Source organism: Salvia splendens, chromosome 11, assembly GCF_004379255.2.
Source record: "Salvia splendens isolate huo1 chromosome 11, SspV2, whole genome shotgun sequence".
NCBI classification, from domain to species: domain Eukaryota; kingdom Viridiplantae; phylum Streptophyta; class Magnoliopsida; order Lamiales; family Lamiaceae; genus Salvia; species Salvia splendens.
The window spans coordinates 3,901,848-3,912,063 of NC_056042.1; the positions used below are offsets into that span (position 1 = coordinate 3,901,848).

Below are 10,216 nucleotides of genomic sequence, written 5' to 3' on the forward strand. Positions count from 1 at the left end.
TTTACAATTATGGAAGTGGTGAAAAGGATTGTGATAATTGTGAAATTGGTTGGAAAAAAAGATGTTGATTGACTGATTGGGAGTGATGAACGTGGGATCATGAGAGATATAGGTGTAGATAACCGATTTCATGGAATATGGGAAGTAGAAACCGGATTTTGTGGAACAGAAATTTGGGTGAGACTAATCTCACGTTAAATTCTTGCATATTCAATGTGGGATGAAAATTAATAACTCATAATAAATGGATTTCAAATTGGGCTAAAAGGAAAAATTGCACTAGGCCCAAAAGGAAGTTGAAAAGGACTTCCAAAAGTTGGTGACGAAGAATTGGGCTTCGTACAAATCAATAAAAAGATCATAGCCCAAATTCAATAATAAAAATACTGGCTATTCCAAAAGAATTGAAGGAATTTTTTTTCGGCTACACAAACGACGTCCCTTCAATAACAACTAAAAGATAGAAAAAGTCGGGGTATTACATATAGTAGTAGTACATGTCTCACGCATAATAGTTTGAAAATAAAATACTAGAATACCGACAAAAACCAAAGTGGATAAACATATGATCCAACATGTTCCGTGATATAATACCGCCTTTGATTGCTAACGTTGATTAAGGTGGTCTTAATTACTCTTTTGATTCCTCTAATCAACTTTTAGTCACACTGTTGCACTGCTTTGTGAATATATAAATATGTTTGACTCGGTCTTCTAACTTTTCTTTTAAATACAAGTAATTCTTTATACTTTTAGATGAGTTTTCTAAGATAATTTCCAATCATCTAGCATATAGTAGTACTATATTTAGTGTATTAAAGTATGAAGAAAAATACGATTTGAGTTTTGTATAAGAATGAGAGAAAATGTAAAAAAATTTATAAATATAGAAAGATGGCGTCTTAATTTTAACAAATTAAAAATAAGAAATGGACATATTAAGTAAGATGAAGAGAATTTTTTAAAGTCCTAACATAGATACACTTAATTTCACCATTGCTTTTTTTTTCTTTCTCGCAAGTGAAGTTAATTTTCAGATCTTCACATCTCTTTTTCATCCACTTTAAAAATACTTATAGCATTGACTTTGAATATTATTTTTAAAAGATTTTGCGTTTGTGAAATGTGAACAAAACAAACACATGCATTTGCATTGTTTTAAACATAAAATATTGCATCTTTGAGACAAATCTACGCTGCAAAATGTATTTTGGCTTTTTGTGCACGAGTGGACATGATCATATATATTTTATGATCATGTAAAATGTTAATCAGTTACAATTAATTTTTTATTGCTCAAGAATATTTATTAGTACTTGTGGTAGTCCGTCCAGCAACCGTGTAATATAGGAGTACTATCTATGTAAAGTTAATTACACTATTGATTAGGTGTTCTATGTCTACCAATAACATTATAATTGCATACTTGAATATAAATTTGTTGATAATTAAGATGGAGTAAATTATAACATCTTATGACACATTATTTTCTTTAATATTTTAGTTATATACTCCCTCCATCCCATCTTTCCACTTTAACTATTGGTTATCATTTTCATAAAACAAGTGCTGAAAAATCAACGAGACTGCTAAGGTGGGACAGAGGGAGTATCAAGTTATCTGACAACGTGATAGTTAATTTCTTGAATTGATAATTGATAAATATTACCTCAAAATTATGAAGTTCCAATTCTACCGAAAATGTGTTTCATGTGTCTAACTTGTCTTGTCTAATTCACTTAATTTTCGGATACAACTTACAATGAGATAATAATTATATATAGACAATATAATCGAGTCTTAATCCTAATAAAAACAGAAATCACATTGGACCTCAAATGTATGTACAAAAGTCCATAAAAGAAGTTTATTCACCATAATCATAGACTAATTCACTTGATCCATCAATTACGACAAATATTATTTAGTATAGCTTGCAAAACATCATTGCATCCACCCACTTTATCTTTAAGTCTTTAACTAATCCTCATCTATCTTGGAAATTCCATATCTTGGCGTTGATTATATAATTGTGAGGTAACATACAAAAATTTTGGATCAATTTTCAACTCTGCATGAAACTTTGAAAATAAAAATGGATTCATGTATGTTAATTAGGAGCAAAAACTAATGATCCAAAATAAAAATGAACTGTGTTTTGATTTTTTTGGTGGATAAATGGATCCATCTAAGTGATGAATTTTGTTTTGCTTAGATGCTGATTTTGGTAAAACTAGGAATTAACATTATTTACTTTAAATGACCTTTTTTTAATATATTAAGCTTTTGTATTTTATTTATGAATATACTGTACTAATTGTCTTAGTCTAGAATTTTGGCGTTACACACTGAGTGTATTTTGTACTTAGTCCTCATGTGTTTTGTACCCACTGAGCCCCAACAACATCATTTACCTACTCTGATAGACATGATAGTATTTAGATTCCTTTTCAACCATACTCCAACAAAATGTACTCCATCCTACTGAACTTATAAAAACAGGATAAGAGCAACAACAGTGGCGCGAAATTCCCGACGAAATTCCCAAATACACCTTTTGCCACGTCATACGGACTTTCCACTGTACTGCCACGTCATAAGGACTTCCCATTGCATAGTGACGGACATCCCGAAGGACTTCCCACAATTAAAAAAATTTAATGCAATAAACTGGAATTCCGCGCGGACGTCCGAACGCCCGTCGTGACGGAATTCCGCGTAACGCCGCGGAACTGCGGTGTCCTCGGCGGAATTCCGTATCCGTGCATACCATGCACAATGGCAGACGTCCGCCACGGAATTCCGGCACGCCGGGACGGGCGCCATTGCTGATGCTCTAAGAATAAAATTCTTCAAAAAATCCCTACGAATTTAAAGGGAGCATTACCAAAATGATTATCATGTGACAGAAGCATAACTTAGTTGGGAAGAAGATACTTTCGTTTCCCCCTCTAACCAACAGTTTAGCATGATGAAATATAAGTTAGCATGCAAAATGTTTTTGCTCAAACCAATAGATTGAAAGTTCGATTCACAGAATCCACAAGACAATTAATATATTGTTACACTAGTATTAATAAATTAATAGGAGATGCATGGGTATAAAGATACACTTATGGAACATTAATTGGTTAATGAAGACAATGCACAATTTAATAAATTGATGGGTTTATATGGACCAATATAGTTATACAAAATATCTAAAAGGGAACAATTCGATGATACAGTAAAATTGCATTTTCTTTGTAGTAAGTAATTTTGGATGAAAATTTTATCAATGCAACTAGTCTATTAAAGTATAGGAGTAGTATTAAGGTATTTAAGAATATTAAGTATACTAAATCAAAGTAAGAGAAACAATTGAAAAATGAAAATTTAAAGATGTGATTATTATTCTATACATCACCAATAAAAGGAAGAAAAAAACAAAGAAAAAGCGAATTCATTGGGCTCCGAAAGTAAATAATGTCACATAAAATACTAGTAGTTCACTACAAAATTGAGAATGATTAGTTAATCACTTGAATATGATAATACGAAACTGAAAACAAATAAATTAAATAAAACTACTATATCTACTTGCACTTTTGAAATCCGAAGGATAGATAAATGTTTAGTGAATGGTGATATTATATTTAATTATATGTGTTAAATAATTGACTTGAAAATGCTTGAAACCGATATTTTGTACAATGGAGCTGTATCTGAATTGTGGATGACCATAAAATCTATTCCTTTGGCGATTTATGCACAATAGAGTTGTATCTGAGTTGTGAGTGACAATATAATTCTTTTTCGATTTATGTATAATGACAATAAAATCTAATCTTTTGTCGGTTTATGCATCAAAGTCTTCTCTAGATTTGTTAAAATATTTTTTAATAATTTTCTTATAAAAACTAGTATCATCCAAATAAGCAAATGTGTGTAAGATTCTGTAAAATGAGAGAATCATATTTGTCTTTTCTTTTTCTTCATATGGTTGGACAAGAACTTGAAGACACCATAGAGAATACTCACATTTCTTTAATTTTTTGCATTTTTAGAACTTTTCCAAGATTCTGGAGAGTGTCAAGCACATTCGTTCATACAATCATAATTTAGTTTCAAGATCGAATAATTTTTGTATATTATTATATTATATAGATTTTAAGAAAATAGTAGTAGTACCTTGGATGCCTAATACTAGCCTTTAATTTCCACAACGGCCCTTTAATAACAGTGATAATAACAATAATGATAATAATAATAATAATAATGTATGTACACATCAAAATATTAACAAAATTTAATATCATATAGCCGTTGACCATCAAAAACTGCCTGATATTTATTTGGAATCAATGCCATTTTCTTTTTTTTTCATAAGTGCATTTTATAAACCATAAAGTCAATTTTTGAATTTATATTAGTAAAACCAACCTGAAACTTGAATGCATGAACTTAATCTAACAGTAATAGATAGTATATATGAGGAATAAAATAATAGATGCTTCATAAAATGATTAAAATAATTCGTAACAGTCACATGCATTATATATGGAGATATTATAAGTTGAAAATTGTGTTATATAGTATAAGTTTTCATAAATAGGAATATATAGTTTCCATTTAAAATCAAACAATATTGTAAATTTTGACCCATGTTAAAAAAGTAGTAGTATAACATATAAGACATTAATCGTTGTCTAAAAATTCCAATAAAGCCTTGACTAAAATGCAAGTTATTACACATAAACATAGTTACCGAATGTACATCAAAAGTAGTGATTTCGGGTTTCATTAAAAAATTGGATATACAAAATTAGTACTTCAATTTTTAGTAACATTGTACTTTAAATTTATACATAATTCACATGTTATTACGTATATATTGCACCTATTAGAGAACAAACAAAAAAATAAATGATAAGACTATATTTGGTATCGATTGCCATCTATACATGAAGCACTATACATGCATCTTTTATCAATATGAAATCATATCAATTCACTCTTTTATCACATTTTAAAGCATACACTAAATTTGATATCATGCATAGATTAAATCTATTAATTTTTTTAATCCATAATTATTTATTCCATGATTCAATAAATAATAACTTAGCCGCTAAAATTCATGCAATCTTTAGCTAAAATAGAGGCTCATCGCAATATTCGTCGATCAAATTTCCATATATTTTTCAATGTCGTTACAATATACGATTTCATCTCGATCTTAACTAGTGAAATAGAAACTATACACAAATTTATAGTATCATATTTTTAGTATATGAGATAGTACACAAGCTACACATGAGCAAATTGGCCGTTACAACCCAAGTTTAATTTTTATTTTTTTACGTTACCAAGAATTAAATTCACTGCAATTATATTGCTTTACCAATTATTGAGCTACCCAATTATTAACCTCCCTTTTCATTACCTTCGCCAGTCAAACTCCACATGGCGCCATCTCATTGGCTGGTCAAACGTATGAAATCCCAATTTTGGCCCTTTAAGGGGAAATCCTATAATTTTAATCTAAACCGGTATTTAATCACAATTTTGGGAAATCAAATGAAAAATATTTGAATCAGTGCAGATTATTGTCAGTAAGTGAAAGGTTTCTTATGTACTGATACTATTTTCTTTCCAAAAACATCCAAAAATCATAACTCCCCCAAAACAACCCCACCTTTTCCCATTTTATTTTGCAAAGAAAATCTTTTTGTCTCATCAGCAATCACATTTCTTGCTTACTGCTTAGCCATTTCCTAGAGAGAGAGAGAGAGGGGAGCGGATGCGCAAGAATCTAGAGAGAGAAAGCAGCAGTGAAATTGACAGGAAGGTTGGACTTTTGTTTCTCGGTGTTTGCTAATTTGTTTGGAAACGGGGGAGAAACAGAATAAAGATTTGTCTTTTATTTTAATTTTCCGCAAATTCTGATTACTAATCTAACAAGGGTCAGAAACAGAGTTTGATTTCTTTAATTTTTTGACTGCTCCATGTTTCTCTGCACGTACTGAAAAACACTTCATCATTTACTAATCATTGAATCCGATTTTGTTTTTGTTATTTTTCCTTTTTCCCCTTCTGTTTTGCCATTTTTGTGATGGTGGGGAATTTATTGTCTGGGCCATTGTTCTAAATTTGAGCTGCACCCCACCTTTTCCTGTACCTGATGATGGTCCATGCACAGGAAAAGTCTCGATTTTGCTGATTTTTTTTGGGTCTGTTTTTATGTAGTTTTCCACTTTTTATGGCTGCTGTTATGCTTATTCTGTTAGATCTTGTGTGATTTTAGGAACTGAGGATTTTTGGGTCTCTTCAAATTTGGCTTCTGATGTTTGTGAAAATTGGGGGTTTAATTGTAGGTCTCCTTTGAATTGAGCTTGGTTTGGAATTGTCTATAGAGTTACTCTTAAGCTTTGATTGATTCCTTGGATTGTTTGGTTCTAAAAAATAGGTGCTGGTTTCTTTATTTTCGACACTCTTAGCCCTTTGTCAAGATTGTGCTCTGACACACACATATAATTCTTGATATGTTTCTGGAGTTTTGTGCTTTTGTCTTGTGATCTATTAGGTTCAGATTCGAGATGAATAAAACCCGAGAAAAGGGTTGTTTTGTCTCTGTTTCTTTTGTTGGGTTATTGAGAATTGGGTTCTGTTCACAAAAGTTGATCTTGACTGCTGTTTAGGAAGTTCCTTTTTCTGTGTTAACAAAATGAATGTGAATGAAAAATATTTAATGCTTGAAGGAATCTGATTTGCTTATGCTGTCTATTCTATATGCCTACTGAAATTTTCTGCTTTTTGTCTTCTGTATCCAGCTTTGAGCGTGAGGTCTCATATTGAGTGGATAATATCAGCACAATCTCAAGATTCCCATGGGTGGATTTGATGATCACGTCGCTATTATGGGTGATTGGATGCCCCCGAGCCCTAATACGGGTGCTTTTCTCTTATCAATGATGAACGATGATGTGGGAGCACGGCTGCCTGTAGAATCTGCTGGTGGAAATAGAAGTGAGCCTGAACAACAAGTTACCTCCAGAGATGGCAATCGAAATGTTCAGAGTGAAGCTAGTTTCGGAGATGATGAAACCAACAAGTGCAATGCGGTGAGTGAACCAAAGTTGAGCTCCCGAGGGAGTCTTAAGGAGAGGATTGCAGCTAGAGCTGGTTTCAATGCTCCAAGGCTGAATACAGAGAGCATCAGACCTTCTGACCTTTCTAAGAAACCAGAAGTTCAATCTCCTTATTTGACGATTCCTCCTGGTCTTAGTCCAACCACTCTGCTCGATTCTCCAGTTTTCCTCTCTAATTCACTGGTAAACTCTGCACTATAAAACTTGTGTGTTCCTTTTAGTAGGAAAAGCTCTATCAGGATTCTCTTCTCTAAACTGCTGCAAATAAACAGACATATATATGCGAGCAACCTAGTTATATACATGTTCGAGTTGTTGTACTGTCGTATATTCTGGAATATGATGATTTATTGAAGGCTGTGTATTGTACTACATATCTCATGAACAAATGAGCCTAACATTTTTTGGTGCACATGACTTATCTTTGAGAGAAGAATGGTCTTTCCGTTGCTTCTTTTTCATCCATTATCGTGTAGGTTGTCAACAGTTTATTATATGTATTGAGATAAGAAAGATTAGGACTAATAGAGTTTGTGACCATGACAAATGGTTTCCAAATGTTTGCATCTTGCAATTTGTTTCCATGTGTGTGTTATTTGTTGCAGCTCTAGTGCAAGTGACTGACCCTCGTACTTCATTTCTCAGTTGATGTGACTGCTAATATTGGGCTTTGTTACTTTACAGGTTCTGCCATCTCCTACAACTGGAAAATTTTCTTTTGCCCCGAGTGGAGACTATCGCGAGTCAGGACTGATGATAGGCGATTCTGATAAGGGGAAGGAGAATAATTTTGAGGACACCAATGCCTCGTCGTTTGCATTCAAACCCATGGCTGAATCCGCTTCATTCCCATACTTAAATGCAACAAATAAAGTAATTGATCGCTTGCTTTTCTTTATTTCCCTGTTCTATACATGTGTCCTGTGTTTTTGTTTGCCCCATTGCAACGTATATATATGTCGATATGTTATTGTGTAGTAAGTTTATGATGGCGAGTTTTGCGTTTCAGTTCTTCTTTTCATTTGCTGACCAAATTTGTCCATATGGCTTTGCTGTGCAGACGTTTCCTAGTGCTGGGTTTACTGTTCACTCGAATACCTCCCAACCACGTCAACATATAGAACCGACAAAATCGTACTTGGCAAACAATAGTACCTTGTTTCAGGAGGCGAGTTTTGGTGGATCAGATTTGGGTAACAATAGCAGCAGCAATCTGCTGCAGACTCAGCTCTCTGCTGGTGCCGTGGAGCATTCTCCGCCTTTTGATGAACAAAACGACGATGGAGATCAAAGAAGCAGCGGAGATCCCAATGGTGGTGGCAGCACGGCTGATGATGGCTACAACTGGCGAAAATATGGGCAGAAGCATGTGAAAGGAAGTGAGTATCCTAGGAGTTATTACAAATGCACGCACCAAAGTTGTCCCGTGAAGAAAAAGGTCGAACGGTCTCAAGAAGGTCACATCACCGAGATAACTTACAAGGGCGCCCATAACCACCCAAAGCCTCCTCCCAACCGCAGATCAGCTCTTGGGTCCTCAAATGGGCTCGGTGATATTCAGCTCGACTCTGACCAACCTGGAACTGGTGATCAAATCTGGTCGGCAGTACAAAATGGAAATGCTGCAGGAGGCTGGAAACCGGACAATCTTGATGGATCTCCTTCAGCATTGCCGGGCCAAGAATACAACAATGGAGCTAGAAATGGAACCACGTACGAGACAGTGGATGGTGTTGATGGATCTTCTACTTTCTCAAATGAAGAAGAAGAGGATGATCGTGCAACGCATGGCAGCGTATCATTAGGTTACGATGGCGAAGGAGACGAGTCAGAATCAAAGAGAAGGTTTTTTCGACTTTTTCTCATGTAATTTATTCACTGAGGCGGAAATACAACTCGATGCTAATCACTGCCTTGTTTGGTATTGCAGGAGAATCGAAACTTATGCCCCAGAGATGAGTGGGGCTTCTAGACCGATCAGGGAGCCGAGAGTAGTAGTCCAGACAACCAGTGAAGTGGACATCCTCGATGATGGATACCGCTGGCGCAAATATGGACAGAAAGTCGTGAAAGGAAATCCGAACCCAAGGTTAATTAATCTTCCCGCTCATCACCTCATTTATCATCGAGACTATCACTAACTTATCTGATGCAGGAGCTACTACAAGTGCACGAGTGCAGGCTGCAACGTGAGGAAACACGTGGAGAGGGCTTCCCACGACCTCAAGTCTGTGATAACAACGTACGAGGGCAAGCACAATCACGATGTCCCAGCAGCGCGCAACAGTGGAGGTGGTCAGAACACGCGCCCTCCTCAGCAAGCTCATGCTGCTCCAGGTAATAACCTGCACAGGCCCGAGCCCTCCCACCTTCGTGGCAGCTCAACCTGGTTTGAGAGGCCACCACTAGGCTCGTTTGGGGCGGGGTCAGGCTTCGGATACAGAATGGATCAGGCTGGGCTGGGCATCATGGGGGCTAACCAAGGCAAGCTGCCGGTGCATCATCCGTATTTAGGGCATCAAAACCGGGGTGTGAACGAGATGGGGTATATGATGCCGAAGCCGGAGCCCGGGACGGATGCAGGGGGTTTGAACACATCCAACAATGCATCATCAGTTTACCAGCAGCTTATGAGCAGACTGCCGCTCGGACCACCGATATAAGTAAATGTCCAAAGAAGAGATGTGGAAACATGCAAACATATATATATATATATAACTCTCTTTTATATGTGATTTTGAACTGGGATTACTCATTAGAAACCATTCTTTATTTCTTTCTGGTGTTAGAATCAAAGGGAACTATACAGCATTTGTTTTTGGGATTTTGCACAATATGTTGATATTGTTGAGAGGCCATGGCTGTGTTAGTTTTTTTGAGCAAAAAACAGATTTTATGTGAATCTTTTTTATATTTATGTATAATGTTGATCTCGCCAGATGTATCTAGGCTTATTAATTTGAGCTTTTACAAATACTTTTCTTGATTAATACTAGTATGTAAAATTAGTTTTAACCAAATTTTTAAATAACATGTTATAAAATTATTATATTATGTTTATTGTCACTTTATATAACTAAGTTTAA

At 35.0% G+C, this 10,216-nt stretch overlaps 1 protein-coding gene across 4 annotated transcripts; it reads left to right on the plus strand.

Moving 5' to 3' along the window:
* Nucleotides 1-5,598: 5,598 nt before the first annotated feature.
* Nucleotides 5,599-10,088, plus strand: LOC121753639 (probable WRKY transcription factor 2). 4 transcript variants are annotated; one of them, XM_042148867.1, is made up of 6 exons: nucleotides 5,599-5,830; nucleotides 6,813-7,313; nucleotides 7,815-8,003; nucleotides 8,191-8,975; nucleotides 9,061-9,219; nucleotides 9,286-10,088. In XM_042148867.1, the coding sequence occupies exons 2-6, from the start codon at nucleotides 6,870-6,872 to the stop codon at nucleotides 9,791-9,793; spliced, it is 2,085 nt and encodes a 694-aa protein (XP_042004801.1). In that variant the 5' UTR covers nucleotides 5,599-5,830; nucleotides 6,813-6,869; the 3' UTR covers nucleotides 9,794-10,088. The 4 variants fall into 4 exon arrangements, with proteins under 4 accessions (XP_042004801.1, XP_042004802.1, XP_042004804.1 ...); XM_042148868.1 differs by lacking the exon at nucleotides 5,599-5,830 and adding an exon at nucleotides 5,952-6,212; XM_042148870.1 differs by lacking the exon at nucleotides 5,599-5,830 and adding an exon at nucleotides 5,952-6,181.
* Nucleotides 10,089-10,216: the final 128 nt, after the last annotated feature.

What these genes read in the sequence shown, in the direction of transcription:
- LOC121753639 (XM_042148867.1), top strand. Translation starts at nt 6,870, where the DNA reads ATGGGTGGATTTGATGATCACGTCGCTATTATGGGTGATTGGATGCCC. An exon ending in TTTTCCTCTCTAATTCACTG is followed by an intron (nt 7,314 to 7,814) that starts GTAAACTCTGCA and finishes GTTACTTTACAG; the next exon opens with GTTCTGCCATCTCCTACAAC. An exon ending in ACTTAAATGCAACAAATAAA is followed by an intron (nt 8,004 to 8,190) that starts GTAATTGATCGC and finishes TTTGCTGTGCAG; the next exon opens with ACGTTTCCTAGTGCTGGGTT.